The 22,223-nt window shown below is 37.8% G+C and overlaps 1 protein-coding gene across 4 annotated transcripts in view; it reads left to right on the top strand.

Annotated features, from left to right (window-relative positions):
- The window catches only part of BMPR1A (bone morphogenetic protein receptor type 1A), an 83,649-nt gene that overhangs the window by 55,428 nt on the left and 5,998 nt on the right, over positions 1-22,223 (top strand). For all 4 annotated transcript variants that reach the window (XM_021399658.1, XM_021399656.1, XM_021399657.1 and 1 more), the window contains 9 exons: positions 2,787-2,982; positions 12,554-12,716; positions 14,297-14,399; positions 15,803-15,902; positions 18,141-18,240; positions 19,033-19,177; positions 19,845-20,037; positions 20,418-20,715; positions 21,485-21,660. In XM_021399658.1, the coding sequence (XP_021255333.1) occupies positions 2,916-2,982; positions 12,554-12,716; positions 14,297-14,399; positions 15,803-15,902; positions 18,141-18,240; positions 19,033-19,177; positions 19,845-20,037; positions 20,418-20,715; positions 21,485-21,660 (1,345 nt within the window). In that variant the 5' untranslated portion in view covers positions 2,787-2,915. The remainder of the gene's footprint in view (positions 1-2,786; positions 2,983-12,553; positions 12,717-14,296; positions 14,400-15,802; positions 15,903-18,140; positions 18,241-19,032; positions 19,178-19,844; positions 20,038-20,417; positions 20,716-21,484; positions 21,661-22,223) is intronic.

Here is a 22,223-nt window from a genome sequence, read left to right as displayed (position 1 = left end):
GGGGATCATGCTGTTAAAAATATTACAGAATCTCATCTAAATAACAATTACCACTAGATTTTCTACTTCCAAAATTGTTTTGGACCACACATCACGTTTTGTGCGCTTTAGCTTCATATTTTTGGAGTCATACAAGGTGTAAGGCTAGACGCCCATGCTGGTTCATGAATTCACAGCTGAGTTCTAATTAAAAAAAAAATCCACAGTTATAATAACAAAAGCAATATCTTAAATGTTTTTAGGAAGGACAATAAATTACTCTGTGGACAAATTGGATACTATGATTTATGAATAAATCACTTTTAAAAAGATTGTAGTTGAATACTTCTAAATAGCTATAATAGAAAAAAGAGAGATTGGAGAGTTTGAAATCAACTGGTTGGCTTGTGTTTTTGAATTTCTTCAGCATTACTGAGTTGGCAGACAAATGCTCTAGCAGTTAATTGGTACTTTAACACATTTGAAGTGCTCACTTAGTTGTGTCATTCTAGACTATTAATATCAGGCAGGTTTTGGAGACGTTCCAGCTATTGCTTACCTTAGTGTGCTACAGTGTGGCTGCAGTCTTCCTTGTAAATGGCAGTCCAGAGGCAGCTCAGCAGAGATGTAACCATGGCCCCTTCAGTTTTGTCAAATGTGGTTTTGTTGTTGTGTTTTTGTCTTGCTTTAATGAAAGATATTCTCAGAGGACGAAATTCTCACACTTTGGGGTGTGGTATTTACTAGAATGACTAGTCAGTGTTAAAACATTTGCAGTCTGTTAAAGTATGTGGCTGCTGTATCAGAGTTATGAGAGTGCAAGCTAATGTTAAGAACTAGATCTTGTCAAACAATTTCCTTTTCTGAGAAGGAACAATAAAGGCTTCTAGAGAACTATTTGGCATAGTTTAGCTCAGAAACTGAAATGGGGAAAAAGAGGAACAGCTCAAAGGATGGGTGAGAAACGTCTAAAATCTCTGATAGTGTGGCAGAAAAGCTCTGTTGAATTTTGCTGTGATGACTGAAGACTGCCTCAACCTGCCCACACTGGGTTTTTGACACTTGTTTGTAGCTTTTGTAGCCTGGACAGCAGAATAGGACATGTCTGCACCACTGTTCACGTAGTTCCTGTTGTGACATTTTATTCTAAATCTCTGATTTTTCATCAGTGGCTTAAGCTTCTCTGCCATACCATGAAATGTTGCCACTGTGGGTTCAGCAAGATTTGTAGTGCCTGTCTGTCAGTGCCTTCAGCCAGCTGCACTGCTCCCCTAGCTGTGGTGGACTGACAGTGGCAGCAGCAGCGACAGTGGCAGCAGCAAGATAATTCTAGCAATAACATGAAGGCATTGTGCATACATTTCAGGGGAACAGAAGGGAGCTGTGGTCCTGCAGGGTTTTAGTTTCCATTTTTGAGGTGTTCTTTTAAATGGTGGTAAGCATTCTCAAGTTACAACGATAGAAAAATTGAGAATTAGGAAAAAAAATATGTTCCTTGTGTCATTTAAATATGTACATCAAAGTGCACGTAATAATACGTATTACCTGGTGAAAATTGAAATATTAAAGAAAGGAAAGCATATGGGTTGTAAGCTGAGAGCAGTATATTCTTGTGTGAGGTGGGACAGTGTTTTTTGCAAACTAGTTATGTTGCTGTCCTGACATTTTGGTAATTAAAGGACGTTCCCTTTCAACTTTTGGAGTGATCATCTTTCCTTTGATTGTGGAAGCTGAAGAGAATGAGTACTTGTACCACATCGCTTTCTGTTGTGCCTTGAGAGGCAGTGGACATTGAAGCTCGGAGCACTGAGGCGGTTAGCAAGGCACACTGCCGTTGGTGCAGCACAAGGCCGATGCCGCCTGCCTTCCCAAACAGCCCGCGCCGCGCTGCGGCTGCTCTGGGCCCCGCAGCTCAGTGCCCTGCTGCCGCCTGCACCGCAGTGCTTTGTTGCTTCATTAGGGGTAAGTCAGAGATGTGTGAAAAGTAGGGCACGGGTCGGAGGCTGCATGCCCCTTCCCGCCGCAATTGAAGTGACAGACACCTCCTGGCTCTGCCGCTAATTTCCCTCCATGGTGAATGCCTCTGAAGCACTAATTAAAATGAAAATTTCTTGGGACTTGCAGCAGACAGATTGAGTTATTTCTGGTGGAAGCGGCCACCAGCAGTAATTGCAGCACAAATGTGAGGGTCTGCATTCATGAGCAGCGCCGGGCTGACAGGGGTCAGAGGGTCAGGCCCGCCGAAACAAGAGGCCGCACAAAGGCAGATTCGGGGTTCTCTTCCTCCTCCTACAAAATCACTTTTGTTTCTCTGCACTGTTTAGGTGTTTGAGCTGCTCTCGAGGCTTTTCAGGCCTAATTACTCTTCCTTTCTTAGTCACTATAAAAAGTTCATTAAGCAGGACGTGATCACAACTACTACATTTAATTAAGGAGTAGTATTTGACCACTGTGGTCTGAAAAAGTAAATTTTATTCAATTTACTTTAACATGTTAGTCTGTTAAATAGTACCTGTGATAGCTGTTTGAGTAAAAAATTTATGACAGTAACTCGTAAGTTAACAAACATAATAATTTTGATATAAGCATTAAAACTGCTGTGGATCTGGTTCTCACCAAAACATGTATTTTAGAAAACCCTAACTATTACTAATATTTTTAGTTACTGATCTTAATAAACATACGCCTTTTTAATTTTGTTTAGTTGCAGCCTAGTTAGGTTCCATATGATGGAGAATCTTGAAATTTTTTTTCCATTTTTCAGAAATGCAAGTAGTAACTTAACACTATTTTACTGTATCTTTCAGGAAACGAAGTTGGAAAAGTTACGAAATCATCCTTGCAGTCTTGTATTAGGCTTTATCAACCAGACTGAGCTTAACGTTTGTCAAGCAGAAGGGCCACTTGCCTTGCACAGGAAGGATTAAAAGTGAACAATGACTCGACTGAGAGTTTGTGAGCAATTGCTTGGAGCCTATCTGCTTATCATTCTCCATGTTCAAGGTAATTATATACTAGCTGAAAAAAGGCTTTGTTTTTCATCTGTAGCTGAGGAATGTATGCATTCCATTGTCATTGTTTTGTTTTATGTTTTTCTGTGAACTCTATGCAAACACCAAGGACCGTTCTTTTGCAGGCAGGTGGTATGTCTGCCTGACATGCCGAACACTTACTTAAAAAAAAAAAAAAAAGGTAACATTATAGTGGTCACGTGGGAGGTTAGGTTATGGAGTATAGTTCAGCAAATGCTTGAATAGAGCAGATGCCAGCACAGGTATACTGTCGAGAAACTTACACAAGCAGTAAAATTGAAGAAATTCTGTGTTGTGAACTCTTGAATTTCGGTTTCCTCTAAGTGTATCTGAACCCTTCAAACTTGGCCCACTAAAGAAACTGCAGTATGGAATTCTCCATATTTTTAACACTCTCAGCAGCCAAGACAGTTCAGCATTAACTAAATGAACCATTTGTGCTCACTCAATTGAATGAGGTGAGGCTACACCTATTCATATTCACATATTCATAATATCCTGGTTTTCAGTTAGTGGAAGTATTGGTGAGTCTATTGTCTATCTGGTCATGAATTATCAAAAACTTCTGGAAATACAGTTATCACTAGGACTTCTACTCCTCTCTCAGATTAAATTAAAAAGAAAATCACTGGGAACCAACCAACGTGCCTGTCTTCTTGTTGTGACTTTATACAGAATTGAAGAATTAATCTCGTAACTTTACAGATTATAAATTTTAATATTATAGTAACTATTAAGACTATAACTAGTTAGGAGGGGAAAAATAAATTGGCTGTATGTTGTTCTGATGGGTGGATGAGAGTCCCACTCTTGTTAGTTATGATGGTATCAGTGGATCCATTTTAATAATTTTTATCGGGGAACTGCCTTAGCTGCTAACCTGCATGGAGGGAAGTGCTTATACAGATCACCTGGCTTTTCCAAGCAATAAATATGTGTGATATTTCAAATGAACAGTGGAAATGTACTATGCTACCTGTGCTGATTGCAGTTTTGTTGTGGCAAGGGGCAGCTGGGCAAGGCCGTGACATAAGAAGTATTTTCCTTGAATTTACTGGGGAGGAGCTGGTCAGCTACACTATGGCTTAAAATAATGATGAATGCTTCTGTGCAAGGTGAATTTTCTGTCAGCTTATTGCAGTATCATTCCACTCATTTGTTCACAGCTAAAGTTTTGTGGAACAAATGTCCTCTCTCTGGATATGTGCAAAACTTTGTCAAAAGTATTTAAGGCTAAAGTTCTTCTTGTGCAAGCACACACTTCGGGGCTGAGGAGGGGCAAGGGGCTTGATTTGAAGCTTTGCAATTGTAGCAAATATTTCAAGGCTGAAGGCAATAAGACAGTCATAAATCTAGGATTCTCACGTCTGAGTTAATCTGGGAGAGGGAAATCCTTAATAGCAGTCCCTCATCCTGTTGTGAATGTGAAGCTTTTTAATTAGCAAGAAATAATTCAATCTGTTTAGACAGAAATAGCCTAGGTTGGGTGTAGCTGAAGTTTAGAGTACAGATTCACATGTATTTACAAATAACTCTAAGATAATTAGATTTGTTCCTGCTAGCAATCACAATAAGGGAAATTTTGGTGAGAAATCAGGAAAAAAAAAATTGTGATGAATGCAGTCAAGCATAGAACAAGCTGTCTAAGAAGTTGTGCCTTACCTGTTCTTAGAGGTGTCCAAACCTTGATTGGAATGAATTTGAGCAATTAAGTCTAACTTCCAAGTTGGACCAGCTTTGACCAGGTGGTACCAGGGACTTCTTAAAGGTCTCTTCCACTCTAGATTATTCTCAGATATAGAAATTTGTAGTAGAGCTTTTTCCATCAGCATTTTACTCAAAAGCAATAGTAACTGGAAGAACAAATTTCTCTTACATATCTCCCTAGTTACAAATAGAAATAAGATAGAGATCTTTAAGTGACTTAAAATTCAACTACATTGGTTCTGATAACAATGCTTCAATGAATTCCTTCTAATGTATATTATAATAATAAATTTCACTTAATTATGTTGAAATACTCTGTATTTAAAAAAAAAATCTCCTTCTGAAGAAGGAATTACTCTTAAGGATATCTGACTTTCATATCAATATGGAGCAAGTTCTGAAAGCCCTGGGCAAATTGAGCTAGCTGAAATGTTGCTTCTTTGATGCAAATTGCCTAAGGGCTTGTCTTCAAACATGTTGGGGGGGAGTAAGAAAACAACAACAACAGAAAAGAACCAGTCATCACTGCACTTGTTGGATTCTTGGAGTAATCTTGTTTAGGGCAATGTGGAAAAAATAGGCTGATAGTTACCAAGTATTATCTCAGGAAAGAGGACTGCATCCTCTTTTTAGCTTATGGGACACTGCACTCATTGAGAAATGATCAGAAATGGATCTGAATAGCAGATGACTAAATGTAATAGCCTTTATTTATTATTAAAAAAAAGCACAAATCATTTCTGTATTTCTTTTTTCATTGAAAGTCTCAGTGGAAGGTCTTTACAATGTCATCATAGATGTAATTTACTCCGCATTCACTACTGCTTTACATAGACAGCTACTTACTTTTGCTCATCTAATGCAAGAATTCATCACCTTCAACTGCAATTAAGAACTGTAGTAAATAGGTATTTGCCTTACAGCTAGTGAAGTTTTCAGTTCACAGAACCAGTTTTACTTCAGAGTAGCATTCCTTGTTTCGTACAATACCCTGATGAGCAGAACTAATCAAAGTATGTAATGGACTGTTTAAGTAGCTTCAAGTATAATTAAACATGTTCTCCTAAATTTTAAACTTTGATATAAACTGACATTATGATGTAATATTAGATACATGATTCATTGTGTTTTTGTACGTTCTTCAGACATACTGCAGAATACCAGTATGTTAGATCTTTTAGATTAGTTAACGAAAAAAAATTGCATCCAATATGTATGAAGAAAAGCTTATTGAAACTTAAGTTTTAAAACCTTCCTTAGTATTAATACTAAATATTAAGACTTAAAGTTGGTATCGTCCATTAGCAAACAGAAAATAAATCTCTTGATGTTTTTTTTTCAGTATCATGCTTTCTTTTATTTGTATGGTCAACAGATCTATGTCCAGGTGGAGGCTGGTCAAGAGTGGTGTCCCCTAGGGGTCTGTCTTGGGTGTGATGCTCTTTAATATCTTTATCAACTACCTAGAACAGTCATATTGAGTGCACCCTCAGCAAGTTAGCTGATGACACCAAGCTGAGCAGTACAGTTGACACAATAGAATGAGGGGAGGCCATCCAGAGGGACCTGGATAAGCTCAGAAAGCGGAGACGTGAGAATCTAATAAGGTTTAACAAGACCAAGTGCAAGGTGTTGCACTTGGGTCGGAGCAGTCTCAGATGAGCACAGGGTGGGAGAAGAACTCATCGAGAGCAACCCTGCTGAGAAGAACTTGGGGATCCTGGTGGACAAAAAGCTGAGCATGATCCAGCAGTGTGCACTTGCAGCCCGGAAGGCCAACTGCATCCTGGGCTGCATCAAAGGAGATGTGGCCAGAAGGGAGAGGGAGGGAATTGTCCCCCTCTGCTCTGCCCTTGTGAGGCCCCATCAGAAGTACTGTGTCCAGGCCTGAGGCCCCCAACACAGAAAAGACATGGAGCTGTTGGAGTGGGACCGGAGGAAGACCACAAAAGATGCTCAGAAGGCTGGAGCACCTCTCTTATGAAGAAAGGTTGAGGAATTTGGGCTCAGTTAGCTTGGAGAAGTCTCCAGGGAGACCTCATTGCAGCCTTCCGGTACCTGCGGGGAGCAGGAGGGGGACTGACTTTTTACACGGTCTGATAGTGATAAGGCAAGGGGGAATTGAGAGGAGAGATTGAAGTTAGATGTTAGGCAGAATTTTTTTACTCTGAGGGTGGTGAGGTACTGGAACAGATTTCCTGGAAAAACTGTGGACGTCCCATCTCTGGAGGTGTTCAAAGCCAGGCTGGATGGGGCCCCTGGGCAGCGTTATATGGTGGGTGACAGCTGCCCATGGCAGGGTTGTTGAAACTATGTGATCTTTAAGGTCCCTTCCAGTCTAAGCCATTCTGTGATTGAAAATTGTTGTATAGAAAATAGTTTATTTAACTTTTATGCACCTTCTGAATTTCATGTTTTGTGTTTATGTTCAGTAACTAATCTGAAAAGAATATATATATATTCTAAAATCTGCAGAAGGAACTTAATTTTTCAGAGAATGATTTATTGTTTAGGAACATTGTATTTCTGTTTACCTGTTCTTCCCAAGTCAAGGCTCCATATATCTTTAAAATGTTGGCAGCAAACTTGTTAAATTATTGTTAATTGAAACTTGTTAATTATTGTCAACTATTTTTTCTGATTAAGTTACTTGAATGGATTATGAAGAGGTTAGATATATATATATCTGTATCGTACTTAAACTAAATTTGAGATTAACTTTATTCTTGAAAAGCACACTTAATGTAAGCTATAATGTAGTGAGTTGGGTTTTCTTATTTTTTTTAAAGTAAAGCAGAAGTAAAATCCTCTTTTCTTTGTCTCTTGTATTTAATATACAAGAACAGAGGGTATTCTTCAGAAGTGACTCTTCTGGTGAAGGGAAGTGGGACCAGAGGCTGGGTACTGCTAGTTGGGGCACCGCTATGTTAAACTCTGTGGTATAGCTCCTGAGGAGGCCTAGAGGGTGGCAGTGAAAGTTTTTAAACAAGTAGTCTGGGAACTTGCTGTGATTTTGTTGTTGTTGTTGTTGTTTTTATTTGTTTTGTTTTGTTGTCGGTTTTTTTTTTTTTTTTTTAAGGAACCAGTTCTGCTAGGTGGAGCTACCTATGACATGCCTGGCCTTCACAGATTACAGGCTTGATATATTTATTTTTTTTAAAAAGGCAACACTATAGAGACTTATATGGTGAAATGTCAGAATGCAGAGCTCATAGAAGTGTTTAGGATACTTTATTTGTACCCATAACACTGATTTTCTGTGTTACTGTGTTTTTAACGGAAAGCACTGCTATTTTGTTCAATCTTTACCAAGGTTTGTGTACAGTACATGTTAAATCTTGAAAACGTCTCTTTGGCAGAATGGTGACAGGCCCTGATTGTGGTGGATGATTTGCAGTGTTTGTGTTCAGCAGCAAGAAAAAGTAATCTAAAATTGCTGCATATGAATTTCAAAGTATCTCTTTTTTTGTAAGGAAGACCTATCTAACATAAGAAATATTTAGTGTACTGTAGTTCTGTGAGGATAAATCCCTTTCGAGGATAATTTATTTTGGAATAAAAATGTTCTTATGTATAATGTCAGTATAAGTCAGAGGAAAGCGATACCATTATGAATTCGACAGAGAACTGCTGAACAACTCAAGTGGACTACTTGGACTTGTACAAAGTATTTGACACTGTCCCACATGACATTCTGGTCACCAAATTGGAGAAAAATGGATTTGATGGATGGACCGCTCACTGGATAGAGAATTGGTTGGATGGTCGCTCGCAGAGAGTTGTGGTCAATGGCTCAATGTCCAAGTAGAGACCAGTGACGTGTGGCATTCCTCAGGGATCAGTGTTGAGACTAGTGTTATTTAACATCTTTGTAGGGGACATGGACAGTGGGATTGAGTGCACCTTCAGCAGTTTTGCAGATGACACCAAGCTGAGTGATGCAGTTGACACGCTAGAGGGAAGGGATGCCATCCAGAGGGACCTCCTGGACAAGCTTGAGAGGTGGGCCCATGCCAACCTCATGAAGTTCAACAAGGCCAAGTGCAAGGTCTTGCTTCTGGGTCAGGGCAGTCTCAAGCACAGATGCAGGTTGGGCAGAGAATGGCTTGAGAGCAGCCCTGAGGAGAAGGATTTGGGAGTGTCAGTTGATGAAAAATTCAACATGAGCCAGCAGTGTGTGCTTGCAGCCCAGAAGGCCAACTGTATCCTGGGCTGCATCGAGAGAAGTGTGTCCAGCGGGTCAAGGGAGGTGATTCTGCCCCTCTACTCTGTTCTTATGAGGCCCCACCTGGAGTACTGCATCCAGTTCTGGAACCCCTAACACAAGAAGGACATGGAGTTGTTGGAGCAGGTCCAGAGTAGGGCCACAAAGATGATCAGAGGGCTGGAGTACCTCCCCTACAAGGACAGGCTGAGAGAGCTGGTGCTTTTTGGCCTGGAGAAGAGAAAACTCCCAAGAGACCTTACAGCAGTCTTCCAGTACTTGAAGGGGGTCTATAGAAAAGATGGGGCAGGACTTTTTATAAGGGCAGGTAGTGACAGGATGAGGGGAAATGGTTTTAAACTGGAAGAGGGTAGATTTAGACTAGATATCAGGAAGGAATTCTTTACTGTGAGGGTGGTGAGACATTGGAACAGGTTGCCCAGAGAGGTTGTGGTTGCTCCCTCCCTGGAAGCATTCAAGACCCGGCTGGATGGGGCTTTGAGCAACCTGGTCTAGAGGGAGGCGTCCCTGCCCGTAGCAGGGAAGCTGGAACTAGATGATTTTAAAGGTCCCTTTGAACCCAAACCATTCTGTGATTCTCTGAGTGCTGTAGGCTGCTAGTTCTAGCATTACAGCTTGATTTGTGGAGGTAGAGACGATATAATTGAATACGAAACTGCAAGCATAATTTTGGTTGAAATAAACTCAGTACGTACGAGGCAATGTGGTGATGGTATGCAGCAAATGCTATACTGTGGGCTTGAAATTTCATCAGCTTTTCTGTGGTTGTGTGAGAATGTTTCAGCTCACCAGTACTGACATTTGGCTCTGGCTGCAACTTTCCAACCAATTCCTTATCCACCGAATAGTCCACCCTTCAAATCCATCTCTCTCCAGTTTAGAGATAAGGATGTTGTGGGGAGACCATGTCAAAGGCCTTGTAGAAGTCTAGGCAGATGACAGGTAGTTGGCATCAGTTGCCTTCCCTTTGTCCACCTATGGCCGTCACTCCATCATAGAATGCCACTAGATTGGTCAAGCACAGCCTTCCCGTGGTGCAGCCATGCTGGCTGTCTCAGATCACCTCCTCATCGCTCACGTGCCTTAACATGTCTTCCAGGAGGATCTGTTCCATGATCTTCCCAAGCACAGAAGTGAGGCTCATGGGCCTGTAGTTCCCCGAGTTCTCCTTCCTCCCTTTCTTGTAAATGGGAGTGATGTTTCCCTTTTTTCACAAATCTTAATTCTTTAGGATGAATTGTATAGCAAGAGGAAAAATGTATTTCATCTTTTTTAACTGTAAAAGACTGGTATACATTAGTCATGCTGTAGTGTTAGTTTAGGAAAAATAATACCACATGAAAAATGCCAGACTGAGCTTAAAATTTAGATGGCACCTTCGCACTGGCAGGGAAAATGAAAACTGTCCTTCGGTAATTTATAGATATTTCTGTCAAAAAGTTCTGGGGAATTATATGAATTATGTTAGCCTGAACCTATTACAAATTGTGGTTTCATATTTTGCTCTTTCTCGTAGAGCTGGGAGTAGCCCTACATTGCTAAGGGTTCCTTGACATCTTCTAACAAATTGAAAAAATACATTGAATGTTCAGAGTAGGAAGATGGATGGGTGTCTCTGAAATGTAGATCATAAAGTATTCAGCCTTCGAACATGTGGAATTTCCCTGAAGATAAAGGGGCTTTTACAATATTAACTATTTAGTTCCTGAATTAAGGATATATATCTTGGTAGTTCAACAAAATAAGAAGGAAAAATAATATTTGTATGTATGCATTGGCTTTTCCTTTAAGTAAATAGTAAGTAGAATTACCATTTCTCTGAACAGGCCAGGATTTCTCAAAAGTGAAAACAATGTTGTGTAACATCTGCAACACAGTATTAAAATGAACTTTTGGTTTTTGCTGGGATGAAAACTGTAGAAAGAGAAAAAGGACAGATGTGGATGAGTGGGCACTTGAGAAGTGCAAAATTCCTTTTGATTAAATCTGAAATACGTGTTGCACAGGTAAACGTGATGTGCATTGGATATTACTAAAGTACTGTTGAAAACTGTTTCAAATAAAACATGGCTAAGTGATTTGAGTTTTTAGGTAAAATAAGGACATACTCTTAATTGTATCTGAAGAAGATGCGATGTCCTGACTTACAGTGAAATAGCTGAATTGGGACTGCACTCCCTACTGTATTTAGAAAAGGAAATCTATAAGTTTGTTTGCCTTGTGGGGTTTTTTGTTTCTTTAAAGTCAAATTTCACAAATATTTATTCATGCATGTGGCTGATTGACAATGGATGTTAGAACAGAATCATACAGAAAGTGATAGCTGCGCAAGTTTTATCAATCTTTTCTGCGCTTCTGTCAGACATGGTGCAACATTAGAGTAACATCTTCATTACTCTACAGCTAGTGGTCTTTGAGTTTGACAAGAAGCCACAAGAATCTGTTATGGAACCGTGAGCTTCCTCCAAAATACTTTTTATTCCTAGATAAATTGAAAGTTTTCATTGTGACAGATCTTTTTGAGAGGTATTGAGGTACTTGCACTTATTGAATTGTAACTGAATTGTTAAAAGCTTCCATCAGTCCGAACTGGCTGCTCTTTTCTATTGCACAGTAAGCATCTCACAGAGATTGGCTGTAAATTTGGTCAGTGCAGGTGAGTCTGTTCAAACTTCTCCCGACTTTATTTGGCTCACTCTCTGAGGACTTAAAATACCAAGAATACTGTTGGGTAATGCATAGAAAAAGCTTTTGGTGACATTACATGCAATAGAGCTGAAGGAAACGGATGAAAATCATCTCTCATAGTGGTCACAAAGTATATTCCAAATGAGGCAGTTCATGTTCCAGATTATTTTTATGGATGTTCTTCCCTCAGAAGATGGATGGTATTTTTCTTATGAACTCCAACATTCAGAAAAGCACTTTAATAATATGAAGTAGAATAAATGATGCTCAAGTCTACTAATGCTGAGAAATTGAAGGCTATTTGGGAACATTATTTAGCCCTATTTTTGTTCTCTGAAAGCTCATTTGTGAGAATGTTCATGTCATTTATGGAAATTTAATTTGCAAACAAGATTTACCTTAGCTCTGTTTTGAAGTACTAATGCATGCAGAGATCAAAAAAACCCAAGAGATTCTGGAGTTATTAGTGCTCTTCTATGAGACCATGAATCCATAAAAAATGACTTCAGTGCAGAGAATTACAAAATTGCATATTAAGTACATTTGGTCATGCTTAAAATTATGGTGTTGTGGTTACCCAGAAGCCAGCCTCTTGGCTTTCTGAGCACAGGAATGAGAAAGGCTTTCTTCAGAAAATTCTTACCAGCTTTGCATCGCTGATTTTCTGCCTCACCTCAAAAAGGAAAAATATCCTTTCTGTTTATACTGATTATGGCTACTAAGAAACAAAATATGAGCTAGATATCTCTAAACTTTTAAGTCAAAGTTCTGCCATACTCTCAGGGAAGTTCTAGTATCTTGTATAATTCAGTTATTTGATGATAAAAGGCTTCTGTGTCGTAAATTTTTCTCTGAAATTCCTAGCCAGTTCTCAGAGATGCAGAAATACATATTCTTTTATTTTTGTTGTTTAAATGTCCAGGACAAAATCTAGACAGCATGCTCCATGGCACAGGAATGAAGACAAATCCTGACCAAAAGAAACAAGGAAATGGTGTAACACTCGCTCCAGAAGACACCTTACCATTTCTTAAGTGCTACTGCTCAGGACATTGTCCAGATGACGCTATTAATAACACATGCATGTAAGTATTGCACGCAGAACAGAATGGGCTCTTTGAGGAGGCTTTTTGCTCATGAGAGCACAAAGTATCTCTGTTGTGCTGAATTAGGCTCTGTCAGGTGATTTGATTATAACTGATTAGAAACTCAGTGGTACTGTGAAAAGCTGAGAGTTGAAATCCACAGTCATCTATATATAAACAATACTGCTTTCACTAGAACCGTTTGCAACAAGTCATTTTGCCCCAGCAACTGCTTTGAAGGACTGAGGTTTTAAGTGACCTGTAGCGTTTTATGACTGGGTGAATATTAAATAACCAAAATCTAAACCTTCTGATTTGACTACATGCCTGTTTATAGTCTAATATTTCTTCACATAGTAGTCAAAAAAGTGTTTGCGTTAAATGTCCATTTACTAAGTATTTTTCATGTTATGTTTTAGGTGTAGAGATGAGTGAGGGGAAGACGGGCTTAAAAAAGTCTCTGAGCATAGGTACAGCTGGGTAGCTTTGACTTGGATAGGCACAGGTATCTTACAAGAGTTGTTCTGCTATTGTATGCCCCCTTAAGATGTTTTTACTTTTATGTCTTGAAATGTCTCTTACTACTTGTCTTTTTTTTTTCATTCACCTTTCCATGTTTAAGGAAACATGGAAACTCTTCCTTAAGAACTGATCTAACTGTAGATAATAGAAAGTATTACTCTTTCTAATGTAATTTGACTATTTACTTTAAAACATAATATTAAGAGCCTGTAATGCTGTTGCTTGGCATAAAAAGTAGCTTTTATGGATCCAACCTTGATAGTGTGTTTTGAAACATAAATTTGCATAGTACTTTACAAATGTAGCTCTGCACCTAGAAAATTTTCATAGATCACTCAGGTCTTTTGTCTTTAAATTCCCTTACTGCTTTTTATCGCCCTCTACTGTATAAAATCAGTATAGACCTTCATTATTTTTTTTCTGTCTAAAGTGACTAATGGCAATATCAATGATTATTCTGAAATAATACTATTAGTTTCTTTACATTAATTTGAACAGTCTTTTTCAGAAAGTGGCTGTGGGTGTTCTGCTCAGAGTTACTTTTGGATGCTGTTTGTATGTTGTTTACTTTTTGACAGTTTTCTTTTATTGAGGGTGGTAGTAGGTGTTGGTCCTAAAGCAGCCAATTTTCACATACTAGGACTTTCTTTCCATAGTTTATCATTGTAGCTTCAAGAACAGACACAAGGGAATTTGGGGGTTTTGTTGTTTTCTATAACATGTAAATTTGTAAATCAGTGAGCCTGTTTGGTCTTATCTTTGCACATCCACAATCCTCAGTTGTTTCTGAACAACTGTCTGTGTGACTGGTTTAAAAAAATCAATAAATAGTTGGGGGAAATTGGAGTATAAAGGCAGAAATTTAGGAGGAAATATCCTTACAGTATTTTATTTGAAAATACTGGGAGAGGGGAAGAAGGAAGGGTGATCTCAAACCACTGTTACAGATTATTATTTTTTTTTTAGAAACTGCAATTCTTAATGAGTTCATAGTCATCTAATGCTGCATATCAAACAGCAAACAGGTTGGTAAAACACACCTGATCTGTTTATTCTAGAACTAATGGGCATTGCTTTGCTATCATTGAGGAAGATGAACATGGGGAACCAACACTTGCTTCTGGCTGCATGAAGTATGAAGGTTCAGACTTCCAGTGTAAGGTAAAAAGGAAATACTTTTAAAATTGCAAATATCCATGGAGATTATTTAGGGAAACTGCATAAGTAGTTTAAATCTCTGTAGTTTGACTGTAGTCACAAAGTTTTACATGTTCCCGTTCCACTGAAGAGAACGGGATTCTTGATTGTTTTTGAGCAAAGATTTGAGTAAAGTCCAGGCTTTTTAGAGCTCTCTGGAAATAGCTGCAATTCAGTGACAAAATGAACAGAGGACAACAACCTTTTACTTCTGTCAGCTGTTTCCTTAGTTGAAGAAGCAACTTCATTGTAAAACTAATTGATCCAAGGAGCTTGTTATAGTTTGGGATTTCTTGATTGTCTGAATTTGTAACTTCTTGTTCTCTCCAGTTCATTTGACAGGAGACTGCTAACCTTAAGCAACTATATTCACAGGTTACAACAGTTCCCTTAAAATTAGATGAACGTGATTTAGCAAATATGTATGTTTTTCTATTAGATATGTAACTTTCCTTTTCAGAGGTTATTTATTATTAGTTGCATATAACTTGCTTTTGATTTGAACTGGTATATTGAAGTAGAGCATTGCCTTTAGAACTCGTTTATCTGTTATAGAATAGGAACTGAAAATGTGGTTACTGGAGCAGGCGTTTGTTAGAAGAAGAGGATACAGCATTAGCTGAGGAACTGAATTTTTCTTTTCCCTTTGTCACATTCTTTACATTAAACAAAGCTTACAGATATAATCACAAGCTGTGTTATGCTTTCTAATTTTTTTTGTGTGTGAAAATGCTATCTCTGCTTTGAATACTCAGAATATCTTGGAATATTTTCGTAGCACTGTTGGCTTCAGTTACAGATGTGAATGTTTAACGCTACTGCAAATCAGACCTGAGGTATCATGATGACCTCCTGAAATTGTTCTTGTATTTATATTAATGTCTTACCTTCAGATTAGGCTACATGCTATTCCATCTCATATATATTTTTTTGAAAATGTTTTTGAAGCAAATAGTGCTGCTATGAAGAATGCAATTGAAATTTCTAAAGCAGTTGTTTTTATTTAATATATATTAACTGCTTTTAACCAACCTTAAAAATTTTACAGTATATGAAATAGCCAGTTAAACTGCAAGTGTTAACTTTTGTGCGCTAATGTGAAAAAGAAGAAATACGCATGTACAATGTATGCATCCAAAGAAATTAGATGGTGCTCATTACCACTGTAAGGGTCTCATACATTAGATGATGGAGTTGAACTGTTTTCTGTTGGCTTTTTTTTATTGTTTTTTTCCTTGTTTGTTTTTGTTCTTAAATTGAAATGGCCTTAACTTTTGTCTCTGCTGAGTTGTATCAGTAGGATTTCCAGTGCCTGTCCTAGCTGGTCATTTCAGAATCTGAATGTTTTTTCAATTCTCCTTTAACAGGATTCACCAAAAGCACAACTACGTCGGACAATTGAGTGCTGTCGGACTGACTTCTGCAATCAGGATTTACAACCAACATTACCACCGCTTGATAGTACAGGTAAACAGCTCCTAAGTGTTCACATTGCTGCTGATGTTGTGTGTGTTCTCTACTTCTTGATCAACAGGTAAAAACAAGGGGCAAATGTAATTACGGTATTGCAGTAGTGTGTTTTTTCCTTAGGTCATTTTGATTTGAAGCTCTTTACTACTTTTCATACTTCACTTCTAGTTTTCTGCCATTTCAAAGCTAAGTTTGTTTCTCCATAGTCACGGTATTTTTATTTCTAGCCTGTTCTCAATTTGCATGTGATCTTCTGATCTGTTTATTTACATTGTTAAGATTCCACTGAGCCTCTGTTCCCTAGGCTGAACAATCCCAGCTCCCTCAGCCTTTATTCCCAGGAGAGGTGCTCCAGTCCCTTCAGCATCTTTGTAGCCCTTTGCTGGACTCTCTCTGTTATGTCCATGATGTCTCTCTTGTGGACATGGAGCCCAAAACTGGACACGGTACAGTACTCAAGATGTGACCAGTGCTGAACAGAGGGCAAGGGTCATCTCCCTTGGCTTATCGGCAGTGCTCTGCCTAAAGCAGATGAGGATACAGGTAGCCTTCTTTGTGGCAGGGCACATTGCAGGCTCATGAATGTAATTTTTTTTCAAATTTGGAATAATCTATCATTCAGACTGTTTTCCTGTTTCACAGAATCACAGAATGTCAGGAATTGGAAGGGACCTCATAAGATCATCTAGTCCAATCCCCCTGCAGGAGCAGGAACGCTTAGATTAGATCACACAGGAATGTGTCCAGGCAGGTTTTGAGTGTCTCCAGAGAAGGAGACCCCACAACCTCTCTGGGCAGCCTGTTCCAGTGTTCTGTTACCCTAACTGTGGAACCTCCTATGTTCCAGCTTGCACCCATTGCCCCTTGTCCTATCACTGAGGCCCTTTTACATAAGTAAAAAGACCCCAGCCGAGGGTCTTTTTGTTTACGCAACTTGATGGTGATTAATGATGGTAATACAGTAGTTCCCCATAGCTTTTATGATCTGTTTTTTACATTTAAAATATTCAGTCAATATATGGACTGCAATTGCTCTGTGTGTAGTTTGTTATTTTTTTTTAAATAAATTCACCTCGTGTTAACAGATAGATGAACCTCATACTCTTGAAGTGGATTCATCACTTCCCTATTTTCCTGTCAACCAGCTACTTTTACCTCCATTTTTAAGACTACAAAAGCATGTAAATTTTAAAGAATACTAAACACCTTAAAACTTGTATAAATTCTTTATTCTCTCTCGTGTATAACCTTGGACCCTAAATTCTACTTAACTGTTTTTCCATTTAAATGAATTTCTATTATGTGTTGTCATCTCTAGTAAGTGTTTCCATTAGGGTAGCAGTATAGATTTGTGAAACGTTTAGTAGCAATGGGAAGTTCTCAGAGACTAGTAGGCTCTTTGTAGTAATTTGCCAGCAACAAGTGTTTTGACAGTTGTCAATTGAGAATTTACATAAGGGTCCCTGGATGAATTAATCTCCTTATTTTATAAGTAAACCAGTCCTACTACAAAACTAACTTTTATTGAGAACATATGACAGCCAAGATACTGTATTTCTTATTCATTAAGTTCCATGAGTGTTTCAAATGATTCTTCAGATTAGATTTCAGACAGCAGCTTCATTTGAAGAGATATAGTTTGTTCTCATGTCTAGATTCTGTGACGACAGACCAAAACCCTTACAAATAAAAATAAATTTAAAAAATCCAACAATGTTATTGTGGACACATTTTTACAAAACGTGAGTTGATTCTGGTGCCATAATATCTGAAAGATATGATGCACTACGTTTATTATTAGTGTCACGTTTTGTCATCTGTCAGTACTGAAACTTTATTACCTGCTTAATTTATCAGCAGTATTATAAATAACAAGATGACAGAAGGAAATTCAAGGTAATTATTCTGTAGGTCTACTGTAAGGCTATGAAGTGAAGTTTTATTGTGTTTCCATCACTTACACATGCTTATGTGCATACACGCACAGGATATTTAGAGCATTAATATGGAAAAGAAAATGCAGTGGTTTGAAAGTCCTAAAAGAACTTTAGCTGTATAGCCTGGCAAGATCCCTGGAATTGTCACATTTTATGGGGCACTGTTTATGTAGTTACTGTGCAATTCTAAAGTATTCAGTAGATGAAAAGATAAAATCTAAATAAGCGATGTGTACACCTCATATTTTATTAATAAACTTCTTCAGAAATTTCTTTTTTTTGTTTTTTTTTTTAATAGATGGACTTTTTGATGGGAGCATTCGCTGGATGGCAGTCTTAATTTCTATGGCAGTCTGCATAATTGTCATGATCATCTTATTTAGCTGCTTTTGTTACAAGTAAGGAAAGCACTTCATTTATTGTTAACGTTAGTCATTTCTCAAATGAATGTAAATAGAGTAGTTTGCATTGTTAGGTAAAAATGAAATGTTCAGAACATAGAATTTAGATTATTTTGGTCCTTTATTCTAAATACCAAGTGATTGTTTACGGTTTTATAAGCTATGTGTAGCTTTATTATAGCATTCAGTTAATAGGATTATGTCAGTTATATTTATATATTTAAATTTTCAATCATTTTTGTTGCTTAAATTTGCTGAGACTTACCTTTGCATAACATTTCTGCAAGCCTTAAGCAACAAGGATGTATTTTCTGACTTTCTGTTATGTTTAAATAATTTACTGCTTGAGCTATGGTAGTTCACACAAGTGCAGTTTAATGCCTGCTTCTGCCTGCTCCAGCTCTTTGCTTAGCATCATTCTAGCAACTTCAGCAGCCATGTATGTGTCAGCCCCATCTGCCATGGTTCAAAGTTCAGTCTTTTCCTCTAAACCAAAAGCAGTGATGGTTTATACCGGTAACGCTGGCCATATGCTGAATTGTAAAAATGCTGATTTTTCACCTGACATGCAATAAACTGGTGTACCTCTGTACGTAATACATGCTTTTTATGTTTTAAAAAAAAAACCAAACCTCTGTAAATTGCATTTCTGGATGAAGTTGTACAGTGAAATCTGCTTTTCTTAAGAAAACTTGTACATTTAAATAGCTTTTTTCCTAGTTCAGCTTACTACATACTTTGAAGAAGTGTTTTGAAGCTCAACTTTTCTTCTGCTTTTACTATTTGCAGGCATTATTGCAAGTCAATAGCAAAGAGACACTGTTATAATCGTGACCTGGAACAAGATGAAGCATTTATTCCAGCTGGGGAGTCATTAAAAGATCTCATTGACCAGTCACAGAGTTCTGGCAGTGGCTCAGGACTACCGTTGCTGGTAAATTATAAACCAAAGATTTCCAACACTGAACTTGTGTCCATTTAATATGAAGTTTGGCTTTGTACCTAATGCCTAGAGCAAAACAGCTTATCCATTAATTATTTTTAATTTACAATTACTGTGAAAGATAAAAGACAAACTGAATAATTATGGAAGCCCATACTTGAAGTGTAAAAGCAGATTATTTGTTAGGAAATCTGTTGCTATCAGCAAAATAGAAGGAGAAGATGGAAATGCATTGAATGGATGACACAAGTATGCAACTGAATGAACTCAGATCTTTTTTTAGTGTCTATTGTCTGATAAATTGATTTGCTTTTTATTGGTTAATAGTTGTTTGCATTTTTTGATTCAATGTCATAGTTAATACTTTTAAAAGGATTGGCAAGTGAACAGTGTACGATTTATAATCTAGAATCAAATAGAATGCATCTTACTTAAATAAGAAATTGTTCTGATACATTTTTTTGTTTGCTGTACAGTTCTTGGAGACAACAACAAGTTTGAAATGACAGTAGTGGAAAATAATATAGAACTAATTTTCAAATGAGATCAAAATCCAAAGTAATCTAGGTTTGACAAGCAGTTTGCCTAGGTGCCTTTGGTTAGTTGCTGGAATTTACTCTTCTCCCCCACCCCTTCTTTTTTTTTTGTCTTCTTCTAGGTTCAGCGCACTATTGCCAAACAAATTCAGATGGTGAGGCAAGTTGGAAAGGGACGATATGGTGAAGTGTGGATGGGCAAATGGAGGGGTGAAAAAGTCGCAGTCAAAGTGTTTTTCACCACAGAAGAAGCCAGCTGGTTCCGAGAAACAGAGATTTACCAAACTGTTTTAATGCGTCATGAAAACATCCTTGGTAAGGAAACAAAGTGGTATTTGTTTGAGCTTATGTTAGGGTGAAGGAGGAGGAGCTCTTACTGAACGGGTTGAGGAGCATGTTGCGTCTTGTGTGGAATTATCTGATGGGTGCCTTTTAATGTATACTAATAGAATATTATAAAAACAATAAATTCTTCGTACTTTTGATTGGAAATGTCTGCCATTTCTGTGCTGGAAGTGCAGAATGGTGACCTCATACAGGAGAAATCTGAGCTCTTGTGTTACCAGTATTCAAAGGGGGAAAAGATATATTCTGATACAGTCCAAGACAAGAAAGCTGTAAGAATTCTTACTAAATCTATTGCTTAAAGAACTTACATGCACATAAATTGTAACTTTGTTTTATGTATTTGATAGGTTTTATAGCTGCAGATATTAAAGGCACAGGATCCTGGACACAGCTTTACTTGATTACAGATTATCATGAAAATGGATCACTATATGATTTTCTGAAGTGCACTACACTAGACAACAGGGCTCTCCTCAAACTGGCATACTCTGCTGCGTGTGGTCTGTGCCATCTACACACAGAAATCTATGGGACGCAAGGCAAGCCTGCTATTGCACACAGGGACCTGAAAAGTAAAAACATTTTGATAAAGAAGAATGGAACATGCTGTATTGCTGACTTGGGTCTTGCAGTCAAGTTTAACAGGTAAATAAGCAAATCTTCTGTAATGGGAAAAAAAGGAAGTGTTCTTTTTAATGCACCAGATATCCAGTTTGAAAAGAGAGACTGAGTTGTTTGGCTGCGTTTTTTCAGGGGGCTTTTTTTGGTTTGTTTTGAGGTTAAAATGCAGTTAATCCTTGCAATACTGGTAAGCATCAAGGTGAAAACAAGTTAAGAAGCAAACAAAGGAAAAGAAAACCTATTTGTGGAAAGCAGCAATGATTTTTTAGAGGAAAGGAAGAAAATGTATTCATTATTCAAAACTGACCTTTCATGGTAACTGCTATTATGAATTATCTCACAGAAAACATGAACAGTGTGAAAGGAATTGAAACTGAATGGTGAAAATAATACTGTAGTAGTAATATTGAAAATACATTTTACTTTTCTTTTTACAAGCTCAGTGAAGCCAGAGATGTGTACTACACTAAAGCCTGCAAGAAAGCATATATGCCTTTGCAAGTAGTTTTCACTTGAGTTGCTGCCAAATGTATGCATCTTTATAGTGGTTTTTAATTTTGTTTGTTTTTAATGCAGTAAATGACTTAACGTCCATACTCAGGATCATTTTTCCGTATTACGTTTTTCAGTGGTACAATATATTCTAAGTGAAACGTTGAGAAGGAAATACATGAAAGAAAATAATCTGTAAATGGGAGCTTTGCAGTGTAGTGACTGCAACCTTACACATGCAATTTCATACCATGTCTTGTAACAGTGAACAGTTCGCTAACTTGTTAATGTTTTCCTGCAGTGACACAAACGAAGTTGATGTTCCCTTGAATACTAGGGTGGGAACAAAACGTTACATGGCTCCAGAGGTTCTAGATGAAAGCCTGAATAAAAACCATTTTCAACCATACATCATGGCTGACATATACAGTTTCGGGCTGATAATTTGGGAAATGGCCCGACGCTGTGTCACAGGAGGTAAACTTCCAAATATTCTGTATAAGACCTACCAGGACCTTTTCTCTCATTTAACATTACATACTTTTCTTGAAAATAATATAAGGAAATAATCTAACAAGCCTGTTATCAACAGACTTGCTTTCTTTTAAAGCAGCAGTAACTATCTGTACAGCATATAGGCTGAAAACCACTGACCCTAAATGTTTTTGACTGTTAAAATTAAGAAGCTTAGGGCTTTTTTCTCCGTGCTCAAAAAGCAAAGTGCCAGGTCTTGGAGAGGTAGTGAAATACAGATGTATTTCAACAGCTGTACTGTTAATGCAACTTTTAAAATGTAATTGCTGAGGTATTCTGGTAAATTTATTGCATTTCTTTTCTTATTCAATGTCTTAGATAGTCTCGTGACTCCTTCCTTTTCTCTTCACTGTTCCTTTGTGACACTGTGGCTCCTTTTCTGATCTTCCACCTTTCGCTTTCTCCGTGTTTCTTTGTAGCATAGATTGCATTAGAAGATGCCAAATTCTACACTAGGTATTAAAATCAAAGGAACTACAGGGAACTAGCATAGCTTTTAAACTTAA

This window comes from Numida meleagris, chromosome 5 (assembly GCF_002078875.1).
Source record: "Numida meleagris isolate 19003 breed g44 Domestic line chromosome 5, NumMel1.0, whole genome shotgun sequence".
In the NCBI taxonomy this organism is placed as follows: domain Eukaryota; kingdom Metazoa; phylum Chordata; class Aves; order Galliformes; family Numididae; genus Numida; species Numida meleagris.
This window is presented reverse-complemented; position numbering and strand designations above follow the sequence as displayed.